Consider the following 15,006-nt stretch of genomic DNA (forward strand, 5'->3'; position numbering starts at 1 on the left):
GCTGTGCAAAAGCTTTGAAGTTTCATTAGGTCCCATTTGTTTATTTTTGTTTTTATTTCCATTACTCTAGGAGGTGGGTCAGAAAGGATCTTGCTGTGATTTATGTCATAGAGTGTTCTGCCTATGTTTTCCTCTAAGAGTTTGATAGTTTCTGGCCTTACATTTAGGTCTTTAATCCATTTTGAGCTTATTTTTGTGGATGGTGTTAGGGAGTGATCTAATCTCATACTTTTACATGTACCTGTCCAGTTTTCCCAGCACCATTTATTGAAGAGGCTGTCCTTTCTCCACTGTGCATTCCTGCCACCTTTATCAAAGATAAGGTGTCCATATGTGTGTGGGTTTATCTCTGGGCTTTCTATCCTGTTCCATTGATCAATCTTTCTGTTTTTGTGCCAGTACCATACTGTCTTGATCACTGTAGCTTTGTAGTATAGTCTGAAGTCAGGGAGCCTGATTCCTCCAGCTCCTTTTTTCGTTCTCAAGATTGCTTTGGCTATTCAGGGTCTTTTGTGTTTCCATACAAATTGCGAAATTTTTTGTTCTAGTTCTGTGAAAAATGCCAGTGGTAGTTTGATAGGGATTGCATTGAATCTGTGCATTGCTTTGGGTAGTAGAGTCATTTTCACAATGTTGATTCTCCCAATCCAAGAACATGGTATATCTCTCCATCTATTTGTATCATCTTTAATTTCTTTCATCAGTGTCTTATAATTTTCTGCATACAGGTCTTTCGTCTCCTTAGGTATGTTTATTCCTAGGTATTTTATTCTTTTTGTTGCAGTGGTAAATGGGAGTGTTTTCTTGATTTCACTTTCAGATTTCTCATCATTAGTATATAGGAATGCCAGAGATTTCTGTGCATTAATTTTGTATCCTGCTACTTTACCAAATTCATTGATTAGCTCTAGTAGTTTTCTGGTAGCATCTTCAGGATTCTCTATGTATAGTATCATGTCATCTGCAAACAGTGACAGCTTTACTTCTTCTTTTCCGATTTGGATTCCTTTCCTTTTCTTCTCTGATTGATGTGGCTAAAACTTCCAAAACTATGTTGAATAAGAGTGGTGAGAGTGGGCAACCTTGTCTTGTTCCTGATCTTAGTGGAAATGCTTTCAGTTTTTCACCATTGAGGATGATGTTTGCTGTGGGCTTGTCATATATGGCCTTTATTATGTTGAGGAAAGTTCCCTCTATGCCTACTTTCTGCAGAGTTTTTATCATAAATGGGTGTTGAATTTTGTCGAAAGCTTTCTCTGCATCTATTGAGATGATCATATGGTTTTTCTCCTTCAATTTGTTAATATGGTTTATCACATTGATAGATTTGCGTATATTGAAGAATCCTTGCATTCCTGGAATAAACCCCACTTGATCATGGTGTATGATCCTTTTAATGTGCTGTTGGATTCTGTTTGCTAGTATTTTGTTGAGGATTTTTGCATCTATGTTCATCAGTGATATTGGCCTGTAGTTTTCTCTCTTTGTGACATCCTTGTCTGGTTTTGGTATCAAGGTGATGGTGGCCTCATAGAAGGAATTTGGGAGTGTTCCTCCCTCTGCTATATTTTGGAAGAGTTCGAGAAGGATAGGTGTTAGCTCTTCTCTAAACGTTTGATAGAATTCACCTGTGAAGCCATCTGGTCCTGGGCTTTTGTTTGTTGGAAGATTTTTAATCACAGTTTCAATTTCAGTGCTTGTGATTGGTCTGTTCATATTTTCTATTTCTTCCTGATTCAGTCTTGGCAGGTTGTGCATTTCTAAGAATTTGTCCATTTCTTCCAGATTGTCCATTTTATTGGCATAGAGTTGCTTGTAGTAATCTCTCATGATTTTTTTTTATTTCTGCAGTGTCAGTTGTTACTTCTCCTTTTTCATTTCTAGTTCTATTGATTTGAGTCTTCTCCCTTTTTTTCTTGATGAGTCTGGCCAGTGGTTTATCTATTTTGTTTATCTTCTCAAAGAACCAGCTTTTAGTTTTATTGATATTTGCTATCGTTTCCTTCATTTCTTTTTCATTTATTTCTGATCTGATTTTTATGATTTCTTTCCTTCTGCTAGCTTTGGGGTTTTTTTGTTCTTCTTTCTCTAATTGCTTGAGGTGCAAGGTTAGGTTGTTTATTCGAGATGTTTCCTGCTTCTTAAGGTGGGCTTGTATTGCTATAAACTTCCCCCTTAGAACTGCTTTTGCTGCATCCCATAGGTTTTGGGTCGTTGTGTCTCCATTGTCATTTGTTTCTAGGTATTTTTTAATTTCCTCTTTGATTTCTTCAGTGATCACTTCATTATTAAGTAGTGTATCGTTTAGCCTCCATGTGTTTGTATTTTTTACAGATCTTTTCCTGTAATTGATATCTAGTCTCATGGCGTTGTGGTCAGAAAAGATACTTGATACAATTTCAATTTTCTTAAATTTACCAAGCCTTGATTTGTGACCCAAGATAAGATCTATCCTGGAGAATGTTCCATGAGCACTTGAGAAAAATGTGTATTCTGTTGTTTTTGGATGCAGTGTCCTATAAATATCAATTAAGTCCATCTTGTTTAATGTATCATTTAAAGCTTGTGTTTTCTTATTTATTTTCATTTTGGATGATCTGTCCATAGGTGAAAGTGGGGTGTTAAAGTCCCCTACTATGAATGTGTTACTGTCAATCTCCCCTTTTATGGCTTTTAGTATTTGCCTTACGTATTGAGGTGCTCCTATGTTGGGTGCATAAATATTTACAATTGTTATATCTTCTTCTTGGATCGATCCCTTGATCATTATGTAGTGTCCTTCTTTGTCTCTTTTAATAGTCCTTATTTTAAAGTCTATTTTGTCTGATATGAGAATTGAACCATGTATTTTAAATGTTACATCAGTAGTCAACTAAAAATGAAAAATAACTATAGAGGCAAAATAACTAGAAACTCTGGACTGAGGACTGAAGGCAAGATTGTTAACTCTAGAATTCACCAGTCTCCTCTCTGGACCCAGAAAAGTGTCTGGAATACAACGGACGCACAACTAATACGTGTTCGATTAAAAACATGAACAAATAAATGAATACAATATCTACGTGATGAAGATACACCTCCTCTTTCAGATAAAATGGGGCTCACAGTCTGTATGTTCAAATGACACTAGCTCCCAAGTGTTTTTTATTTTGAACTCATCCAGAGTATAATGAAGACGTGTGAAAAGGGACACACATGGCTCTCACGTGTGTTAATTTGATTTATCCAAGTGATCAGGATAGGGTTTTAGTTTGAATTCTTTGGCAACAGCCAATTTTTAAAAAATACAGCGCAGTGTGGAAGGAGAAATTTTAAAGGGCCATGATGATGCACATAGCAGGGGAAATGCAAAACATTTGGGCACTCTATGTAAGAAATGCAAAGCACCTTGGGAAGTGCTGACCACATCATAGGTGCAGAATGATCTCTAGCTCCCCTCTCGCCAATACTCAATTCCACTATCCCAAAATCCCTACACCCCTCCTCCCTATCTGAGTAGTCTTTTCTCTTTAATGATCTGGTAAGTAGGCTAATATGTGGCATGCTTAGATGCTCAGAACAGCAGACAGGTTTCTGCTGATCTTGGACACACTTGTGATGGAGCTGTCATCCTGCAGCAGCACAAATGATAGAAGGTGTCTCAGCCTTAGGTCTGGGTTAAGTGCTTGAGCAATACCTTTGCTATCGATGTTGATCATGAGACTAGGACCTATTATCAGCCCTGTGTTTTCTTAGGGGCTAAGACCTCACAGATTAGTTTGATTTGAGAAAACACTGCCATAAGTTCTTCTGGTTCACTTACTCTTTCTAGTTTGGGTTTCCCTAGTAAACCTGATGCATCTACATAACCTAATTCCCTCAGTGCAATATAAGACAGTATGAACTCGTAGAGCTGACCCTTGTGGTCGTGAGAAAGAATAGAATCCTAACCCTAACAAATATATTATTGGCTCTCATAATAATTTCAGAATCTCCAAGTATAGGTTCCAAAAACTTCCATCACATGCCATACAGACCAGCAAAATGGAGATTACAAATAAAAGTTTTAATGATTTCCTTTTAGTTACTGAATAGTAATTTTTGTCGTGTCCTGAGCACTTACTGTATATGCCAACCCTGGTTTGAATACAGTATATAGATTACCTCACTTAAACCTCAGACTGAGTCTGTGATTCAGGACCAGTTACTGTCATCTCCTTTCATATGAAGAAACCAAGCCTTCATTGACTTTAAGTCATTTGCCTAAGGTTGCAACTCCTATCTTTACGCAGTCTTTGCAACTCCCCAAACTGCAATATTACTTCTATGTCATATTTCTTAATTTTTTTAACAATAAGATTACTTAAAATTCACATATGTGGTTAATTTTTGCCTGATGAATGGCTGTGATGTAGTGGTTCAATATCTGGCTTGAATCTTGGCTCTGTTACTTACCAGCTGTGTGTCCTCTGGCAATAGTTTAACCTCTCTGACTCTCTTTCATTTATCTTTAAAATGTGAGTAGTAAAATCAAATTTAAACCTTGATCTGCTCCTTTGGAACAAGTTAATTGATTTAAATTGTATATTTCTAACAGATTTGTAATTTAGGCAGCTAAGTTTAGTTCTAAAATTTAGCTCTTTCAAGATACATATGAATTTAATTAAGCAATTTAGAACTTTCTATTAACTTTGACAACTCCACGTATATATGTCAATGGGACTTCCAAATCGACATTCTGAAAAGAAACTCATTGTTTTCTGCTCCAGATCACTTCTTCACGTAGGGTTCCCTTTCTCAGTAAATGCTGAGATCACCTATCCAGTTCTGAAGAAAGAAGGAAGGAAGGAAAGGAAGGAAAAGAAGGAAGGAAGGAAAGGAAGGAAAAGAAGGAAGGAAGGAAAGAAGGAAGGAAAGAAGGAAGGAAGGAAGGGGTTTCCTATATCAGTAAATGCAAGATCACCCATCCAGTTCTGGAAAAAAGAAAAAAACAAACAAACGTGGGAGGTGTCCTCAAACACTTTCTCTCTCTCACCCTCCATACAAACCTTCTCCAGGTTCTGGTGGTTCCTTAGCTCTTGAACCAGTTCATCTCATTCCATCCATAGGGTCCTTTCCCTGTCCAATATGCCCTAATCTCTCCCATGACTTACTGTAACAGCAGCCTTCAACTAGTCTTCTTATATTCCCTCTTGCCCCTTTTAATCTATTCTCACTGTCACCAGAATCATTTTTAATTAAAAAAAAATCTCTTCTTGCTTTAATGGCTCCTATTACTCTTACAAATATGAGGTCTCTTGATTGGGGCCCTGCCTTCCCCACATTGTACAACCTTAATACTCTGTGACCTCCCCATCACTCTGTGAGTCATGAGGGCTCCTTTCCACCTCCTTCCAGGAATCTTCCCCTATCCCCTCCCCTACTGGTTGCACTTACCAAGTACTTGGCATTTGATAGACACATGTGAATATTTTCTGACCAAGTAAATACATGAATGAGGAGTGAATTAGGAGGATGATTTTCCCCTTACAAACGTGAGACTCTACACATACATTGAAGGGTATACACTTCATAACTAGAACCCTGTGACAGGACTGTCTCTGGAAATAGTGGTGGAGGGATGCGGGTGGTTCTTCACTATTTCCCATTGCATGCACATTTTTATTTTCTGAGTTTCTTTTTCCTTTTACTAAAATTACTTTTCCTTCTTTATATTTTTTCTCTTCTTTATGGCTTCCTTGTATTTCCCTTTTTCTCCATTTAGTACAAGTTCATACCAAAGCCATTTGGATTTTAATTACTATTAAACAGAATGGTGACTGCTCACGTATTTCTAGAAAGCCAACCAAAGCTTTCTCCATACATATAAGCACTTCAGTGTCACACCTCATCTAAAGTGTTCAACAATTCTACTAAAGAATATTTGTATTTTAGGAAAAAAAATTAAATATTAAAAAAAATGAATGAATGAATTTTAGCAAGCATATGCTTGTCACTCTATAAGAAGCTTGACTGTTTACATGCTGTCTATTCAGAGCTGTACATGCCACAGTCTAATGTATTTACACCAGGAGGTAAGTAGCTTTCAAAGTTAAATCATAAGCACATTGACTACAATATGTATAAAGCCATACTGCTGAAATCTTTTGTAACTTTTGGAGTTAGAAATAAGCAATCATATTTGATTCTGCTTCATTTTTATATATTTTTTTAATTTAGAGCTATTTTAAGTCATAGCTTCCATCCTTTTCATGATCCTTAAAATACTATATTAGCTAAATGTTCACACTTGTCCTTTTTAGCTTGAAAAGAAATGTCACATGCTAGGTTTCTGTAAATGACCCACATTCAGATGTGAACCAAACATAATAGCTTCTGCCATTCATCAAGCAGTGAATTGCTTCAAATGTAGGACACAGGGCAGAGGACTTTGTAAATTACTTTGTTTCATTGTCCATCACCAGAACCTGTGGCATAATATGTGACCTATTTCTATAAACAATAATGCCTAAGGCTTTACGAACAGGTGGAATGTAGTCTCTCTTTTAATTACATTTTGAAGAAATTAAAAAATGTAAAATTTTTAGACATATTGAATAGTTGTATTGTTAAAAGAAATTAAAATTTTCAACCATCACCATGTAATGTGTATTTCAGTAGAATATCATAAAATTTTAGCTTTTATTAAAAACAAACCTACACAGGTTGCAAAAGTAGTGCAATGACCTTGTGTATTCTCCTTTTAGATTCACTAATCAATAGAATTCTTTCCATGTTTGCTTTTCTCCTTTTCTCTCTTTCATCCAATATGATCCAGTATCTTCAATTTTATTCAATTCAATCTGATATTTATACACACATACCCAAAATGGCAAAAATATGAAAATACATGCGTGTATTTGTGTTATTTTTAACCTATTTGAAAATAACAAACTTTCATAACTAAATATGATCATGGAAAGTTGAAATTTAACATTTTATGGAACAATTCTAATACTGTAAATACACAGAGAAAATAGTCTGCTGCTCTTTGTCATCGATGTCTACCAGTGCCCGATTTATTTATGAAATTGGAACTGTTTTTACATTTTTTATCTTAATAGAAATTATTCTAACATTTAGCTGGAATCATTAACTTTCTCAAGAGAACCAAAAAAGTGAATATTTAATAGATGTTCACCAAATTTGATCAGTATGGACTGCATAAATATCCAAAAGGATAAAACAATTCACTTTTGGATAAATGTCATATTGCTTGACTGATTATGTTATCAAATGAATTACAGAATTATCAACGTTCAATTTATTTCTAAATTTTGCATATACGACTATGACCATAGACTATTTTCTCCTTGTTTGTGTAAGCTGGCTCTATAGAGCTGAGAAATATGCTAAAAACTAATAGAGGTTGGTAAGTTGACTCATTCACAACCCATAGTGAAGCTTTTCACTGGGAAATGCCACTCAAAATGGTAAAAAAAAAAAAAAATTAAAAATCAAAATAAAACATAATTGACCTTCATACAGCTTTCCACATTCCAATGTGCCATTTTGTTCTCTGTTAAAGCATTTGTTTACCATCCTGTAGATCCTGGCTTGGATGTTGTATAATTATTCTTTCACACAGAATGAAGGAGATGTAAAGAGGAGACAGACATTTCCTGGGTAAAAGGAGCAGAAGCTAGCAGAAACAGGACTGTGATTCCTAATTAATTCAAAGTTAATTGCATTGTTGATAATCCTGCACTTAAAATCTTCATATAGAAAATGTTTATGGCAGCAAATTGACAGTAATTTAACTACATTAAATCTTACCACCATTAAAAGGAAAAGATGAATGTTACATTAAACAAGCTTAAGAGAATGGTAAAGCCTAGTTCTTGTTTAACAAGACAACTAGCAAATCATTCACATTGCTGACCTAGAATCTCCAAACATAGTAAGAATAGTAGTTGCATTTCAAGATGGTACCAAGCCATATGGACCATCAGAGACGCCAGGTGGCAGTTTTGCTTTTTCAGTTGTTTCTCAGTATCCATGGGAGATTGGTTCTGGGAGATAAGATGTTCAAGTCCTGTAGTCAGCCTTCCAAATCCTGGGGTTCCACCTCCTAGGATTCAATGAACTGTAGAACTGCGGATTGTGTATTAAGTTTGTGATACATGATTGGCTGAACCTGTGGATGTGAAACCCAGACACAGGAAGGGTGAATGTATTTACTGAAAAATATCCGTGTGTAAGTGGATCTGAACAATTCAAATCCATGTTGTTCAAGGGTCACCTGTACTTAGAATCATCTGTGGATTATTTATAATGCCTAATACAATGTAAATGCTATGTAAATAGTTACCTGTGTACAGCAAATTCAAGTTTTGCTTTTAGGGACTTTATGGAATTCTTTTTCAAAATTTTTTCAATCCCTGATTTGTTGAATCTGTAGGTATAGAACCTGCAGATACAGAAGGCTGACTGCATTTCCACTATGTGATGAATGAAAAATAGTTGGGGGGAAAATGACACATGCATCTTAGTTGGCAAGAAGGGTCAAAAAAATCTATTTTACTATTTTGGAAAGGATCTAGTTAAGTGAAGATATGTGTTGTGTCCTTTATTTTCACTGAAGAGTCAGATGATGGAATAAAATGAACTTTGGAGAGAACTCTGAGTTTAAATTCTCTCTCTGTTACTTATAAAGAGTAAGACTAACTTTTGATTTTAACATGTAAATATGTAAATGACAGGATTAAGGTAAAGCTAGGTAACACAGTGAATGTGAAATGAACTACCATTATAATAGGAAAGCAATACATTTAAATTTTATTATCTAGCCCATTTAAAGCAAAATGTAATTATCCTGATCATTGAAAGAAAATACTTAAAATTCTCCACACCATGCAGAAAGACATTTCCATGTGATCCTTAATTATCTTGATAGTCCAATTTATATTTTGGGCATCTTGTAAAAACTTACTTCTCAAATGGGTAGTTTATTGACACTGTGATGCATTAGGGTTCTTGATCTAGTCTACAGACTGTTAGTGGCACAATTCTATCTTTTTAAAACTGGTTCCAGGCAAACATGGTCAGCCAAGTGTCCACTAAGTCCCAGGATAAATATGATATTTCCCCAGAGTTTTAATTTTACTTAAACTTTTACAAAAAACAAGCATTATATTAAAACAAATATACTGATAGATTAGAGATAGAATACACATTTTCTCTTCTCTGAACTTAGAGGTAATTTATGGGAAAGTTTTATAAGCATTGGCTTAATTAATGTTTATAATACTCATCTAAATGTTACTAGTGAAGTATTAATATTTTTTAGTAAGATACTTTGCTGTCAGTTTATCAGTATCACAAGAAAAGCAGTGCTTTTCTAAATGAATATTTGGAGATGTTTTGAAAAATGGGAAAAGATTAAATGAGTCACTCATCAGGTTAGATACTTCACCAGATTTGTCCATTTATTACTCACGTTGTAAAGCAACCAACCAAGCAAAACGTCTGTGCTGACTGAGCTTGTGGCATGACACTAAAACCAACTTGCTGAGGAAATATAAATCCAAACTCAAATTTCCTTTGACAAATCCCTTTCATTTGAACTAATTTCATATACAAACTAATGGCTAAATATTTCTCATTTTTCTACAGTCTATAACTTAGAATCAGACATAGTAGGCTTCTAGGAGATAGCTGTAAAAATCCCAAATTGTTGTTGTTGGATTATGATATCTAGCAGAGAAAATCATTAAATCATTTCTGGAATCTTAGTCAAATAATTTCTGAAAAAGAAAGGGGACTAGTGAATTAAATACATAGAAATTTATAAAAGAGACAAAGTGTTTAATTACATTTTTGGAAAAAAGCAAACAATATTTGGGAAAAAAACCAAATAACAAATGATTTTGCTTTTAGATTGCACAATGATTCCTGGATATTAGACGCATTTCAGCGCATCCACAGTGAAGAACCCAAGTTTTTTATACCATATGATTTGGAGATTTCCAATCAGGAACTAAGCTATATAGTAAAAAGATCTGAGCAATGGAGAGGACTCAATGGTGAGAGAAGGAAGGTGAGTTGGTTTGAAGTAGCTTTGTGTTTTGACTGCACGAAAGAAGCTCATTCCGTTAGCATATCAGTCAGCTGTTAAATTTTCTCACATTGTTTTTTGAAGCCATTTACTATTGTATTTGATCGCCACCACTGTACAAATCTTGCCGCTCAGTTGTATGTTTATTTTTTTATTAGTCGAGATGAGGAGACATGACCAGATGGTACTTATAGTTCAGCACTCTTATTTTCTTACAAAAATATTTATTGATACCTGCCATATACATATATATGTATATATATGTATGTGTGTGTGTATATATATATATATGGCAAAATACACAACGGTTATGAAGAACATAAAAGAATGAGTTTCCACACATGACAAGATTTTCAGCTTTAAAGTGACTTTGAGTGAACAGGAGGGAAGGGATATTACTTCTGCCTTCCTCCTTTGATGCTTTTGTTAGTCAGTCCCCTAGACTAATTTCCCTCTTTCAGGAGAAATCTCCTTTGCCTTTTTCATTGGCTTCACCAGGCTCTTATGTGTTAGCGTCTCCCAGGGTTCTGTACTTGGTTTATTCCTTGTCTGACTCTCCATAGTTCTTTGATAAACCTCCTTTCAAACTGTGTCTTCCATCCGGCTGAAGATGATCAAATACGTGTCTCCAGAATACACCTCCTCTCTGAGTCCCCCCAAAATACAATCCAGCAGCCTACTTGATATCTCCAGATGAATGTCCCGAATTTACCTAAAACCTAGTATGGTCCAAACAAAATCGACTTAGTTAATTAATTAATGCATACATTTTACCTGTGCCATTTACACTTCCATAATCTCTGTACTTGGCATTTTCATGTACTCTGAATCACAAAGATCTAAAACTCAAGAGTTTTTCTAGACTTTTCTTTGTCTTCCTTAATATCTCCTCTTCTCTATTCCATTTGCTACTACCTATGACTAGGACCTCAATACCCACCTTCTGAATGACAGCCATACTTTGCCAATGGCTTTCTCTGCCTTCAATCTTATGCTACAGTTGCCACATTGTTGCACTGTCCATGAATTCATCCTCGTCTCTTGTCAAAATAGTATTTCTAAAATGCAAGTCTGACCCTGCAGTCCCCTGTCATAAAACCTTCAATAACCTCATACTATTGTGTGTTTGCCATCTGATCTGATTCTTTTCTACCTCTCCAGTGACATCTCCTGTGTGCTCATCTCTCCCATCCTTTCTCAACATTCCTCTTACCAAATGCTTCTTAGCAAAATATGAGGAGGCCGTATAAAATACGGATAATTTGCTAAATATGTCATACTGTTTCACATTACCGTACATTCCTCTCTGTTTGGAAAGACAGCCTCCCAACTCCTCACGTACCACCGGGCAAACAAACTATTCTCCAGGGCTCAGTTTGAGTGTTTTCTCGGTGGAGCTGCCAGAGACAACCATCTCCTTTTTGCTAAAACTGCCTGTTTTACTTGACCTTTCCAGCATCTAACACACAATCTAGGGATTAACTCCCCGTGTGTTCCTCTTCCTCTTTAGGCGAAGACTTCTTGTGTAGTAAACCAATAGTTTCTCTATCTTTGTGTCCTCAAGCCCTAACAGGGTCTGCAGAATATAGTACATTTTTATTGTCTGTTTTTTCAATACATAAAAGAATGTGTGCATGAACCATTGAATTATTAAACCTATTTAATCTGCCCGTATAATAGACATAAAATCTACCTCATCCTCTTCTCTACTTGATAGAAACCTAAACATTAGCTTTTAAAAAAATTCCACATGGGTTTACTAACAATGTACTCAATATGTCTTGAATTCTCTTAATTTAATAATTAGTTTAAAATTACAGCAGACATTTTCAAGACCACTGTCCTTGACTTAAAGTAAAACAGTTTTTACTTTACCTTATATCCATTTTGGTTTCTTCTTCAAAAATCCTTGACTAACAGCATACTTTTTAAAAGGCCAAAGTGGTTGAAATGATCCTAAAAATCAAGCAAACAGCACTTTCTCTCTAGGATAATTTCAAAGTGCCTGTTCATTTTATTTTGTCATTAAGTTTCACAACATGGAAGTTTAGAAATTTGGAAGGCAACCAAACTTATGTACCAAAATGATTTGAGCTGAACAAGAGAATACAGAGAAAAATAGAGAATTATTTTTATTTTAGCTAGAGAAAACAGAGAATGAGAGATGGGGGAGAAGAGGAAGAACAGGAGGAGAGAGAGGAGAAGAGGGAGGGAGGGAGGAGTCAACTAGTGCTTAAGTGCTAGAAGGAAAATTAAAGGAGATTGTGAAATTCCTTAATTCTTTAAAATTAATATTCTCTTCTTTGTAAAATGGCTTAGCTGACACGTGATGGACAAGAGTAGAACTCAGGAAGAGAGTGTCACTTGAGTTTCTAGTCCATCCTGCTGACTGTGTGTCCACATTCAGATGGATCAGAGAAAAGACAATTTGATTAAGTGTAACCAAAGTAAACGATTTAATCAAAGGCATTTTTGTCTTAAGTAAAATATTTTGGCTTAGATTCTGTTGAGCCATTACCAGAAGTTAATACATCTGGATGAATTGCTGCTGTTCCTTTCACAGCACAGACTCAGCATCCATCAGTGATGAGGCTCATAGAGATGTGTATGCAAATCATTTGAAAATCTGTAGAACACCTGTTATTTCTTGCTGTTGGAGTGACGTTTGTTAAGCACACAGAAACATTCTCGAAGTTAAATTGTAGACGTATATATTTTATTTGTTTGTCACATCTCTTCATGACCTGGTGTTTATACTATGAAGCCTTTCTCTTCCTTGTGATTAATTTTTGTATGTTATTCTTCTTAACTTGTTTTATGATTGCTTGTCTAGTTTATTTCAATAGGGAAGTAAGGTAGCACTGTTGAATAATTGATGTACTGATTTCAAGATATTATACCAGTTTGAGAGCAATCATCTATAATCTAAAATGCTAAATTAAGAGTTGAGTGGACATTTTAATATAAAAGTATTTCAAGTAAGTAGTCTAGAATTCTTGTGCGTTAAAAATGTGATCTAGGGCTTCCCTGGTGGCACAGTGGTTGAGAGTCTGCCTGCTGATGCAGGGGACATGGGTTCGTGCCCCGGTCCGGGAAGATCCCACATGCCGCGTAGCGGCTGGGCCCGTGAGCCATGGCCGCTGAGCCTGCACGTCCGGAGCCTGTGCTCCACAATGGGAGAGGTCACAACAGTGAGAGGCCCGCGTACAAAAAAAAAAAAAAAAAAAAAAATGTGATCTAGATTTTTGCCATAGTGCTAGCTATTAAGCACGTGCTTCTCATTTTTATGCTCTGGATTAAAAATTGCCACATAAATGGACACTTTATAATATGCTTAATTTCATTTTATTAAATTGATAAATGCAAAAGCACAGAATACATTTAGAGTATGATGAGAATTTAGGATCATTGCATTTTGTAATTTTTATATTGTTCATACATACAATTTATCATTTGTGCGAAGACAGCCAGATGATAATTCCAAAGTATTTTAGCCATGTTTTTGAGAAGGAAAAGGTCACTTTCAGTAGTCAGAAAAGACATCATTCTATTAAACTAATTTGCCTACATGCAAATTTCGTCATTTTTACCTCATTAACTATTTATCATGGAGTAAAAAAATATATATTCATGAAGGGGCAGCTCACAGCCTGATGGAGCTGGAACTAATATTTTGCGACTCTAATGATTTTTTGCATCCTTAATTAGATAGCATAAGGTTGATATGATTAGGTCAGGATGTAGCGTTTTTCATCAAAATACATTTTAGAAGCTGTATTCATAGTCTGCCCTTGCAATTAGATAATGAGCCTATGAATTTAATATTATCGACCCAATTATTATCCCATGCAAACGTATACCTTTAATAAATTTGTGCTGTAGGACCTTCATTAGCAACAGAAGAAATGATATTTCTAGGTACACAGATTGAATGGATATGCTTCAACTTATCTAATGGTTTTAACCATATCGGGAAGCAAAGCTTCAGTACTTAGGCACTTAATTCTGTCACTTTAGAATGGGCTATCGGAGCTCATAGGAGCAGCAGGTTGCTAGGCAGAGTTGGAGAGTTAGGACGGTTGTGCCTCGTGGGACAACGGAGTGTAAATTTAGAGATCCGATCAAGCAGTGTAACTGGAAAACACAGCAACTAAGAAGTCTATTTCTCGAGTGTCTGTACTATCTGAGAACTACCATATGCAATTAATGAAGATGAATATTTCTGTTGTACGTTAGAGTAGTTTTTATTAAGGGATGGCTGTACAGTGGAAATATGTAAGATACCCTGAGAAGGAGCTGCCCACCTCTTATCATGAATGTGTACATACAGGGAATCACACACACATAGAAACACACCCCGTTCTCTTATCCTTGCTATTTATCCACTACTTTTGTGTACTTGGGTAGGGACCACAACGATTGAGTGCTTTAGTTCATTCTTGATGAAGTTCTATTATGAGGGTTCTATACAATTTATAATTTTTAATAAAAGGAGATGATTAAGAAAACCTGAACCTACCTTTACCGATGAATTACTAAGGAGGTAAACCTAACCATTGTTATTGACACAGAAAATTGCGGGCATTGTGTCGTAGTATGACTGCCGCGTTTTCCTGGAAGTATTACTCATCTCCACTTGGCGTATACAGCCAGGGAGTGCGGTGAAAGCTTTGACGTGGGTCATAAGTTGCAAGGTGGCAGCAAACAGAAAAAACGGAAGCATGTTGATGGGGGCTTGAGGTGGAGACACTTGATAGATTTTTCCATGCAAAAGTCTGTATTCAGAATCTGTCTTTGCGATCAAATAATGAGCCTATGAACTGAATATTATCGACCCAATTATCATCTCTAAGAGAAAGGAGACAGTGAGTCGCGGTATAGTGATAGGAAATACCAAGAGAGTCTGAAAACTGAAAGCAATTGTTTTTGGC

At 35.8% G+C, this 15,006-nt stretch overlaps 1 protein-coding gene across 1 annotated transcript in view; it reads left to right on the forward strand.

Annotated features, from left to right (window-relative positions):
• Positions 1–15,006, forward strand: part of OFCC1 (orofacial cleft 1 candidate 1) — a gene marked incomplete at its 5' end in the record, with an annotated part of 268,883 nt that overhangs the window by 190,938 nt on the left and 62,939 nt on the right. The window contains one exon of the mRNA XM_032648945.1: positions 9,898–10,057. Within this exon, the coding sequence (XP_032504836.1) occupies positions 9,898–10,057 (160 nt within the window). The remainder of the gene's footprint in view (positions 1–9,897; positions 10,058–15,006) is intronic.

The sequence above is a fragment of the Phocoena sinus genome, chromosome 11, assembly GCF_008692025.1.
Source record: "Phocoena sinus isolate mPhoSin1 chromosome 11, mPhoSin1.pri, whole genome shotgun sequence".
Taxonomy (NCBI): domain Eukaryota; kingdom Metazoa; phylum Chordata; class Mammalia; order Artiodactyla; family Phocoenidae; genus Phocoena; species Phocoena sinus.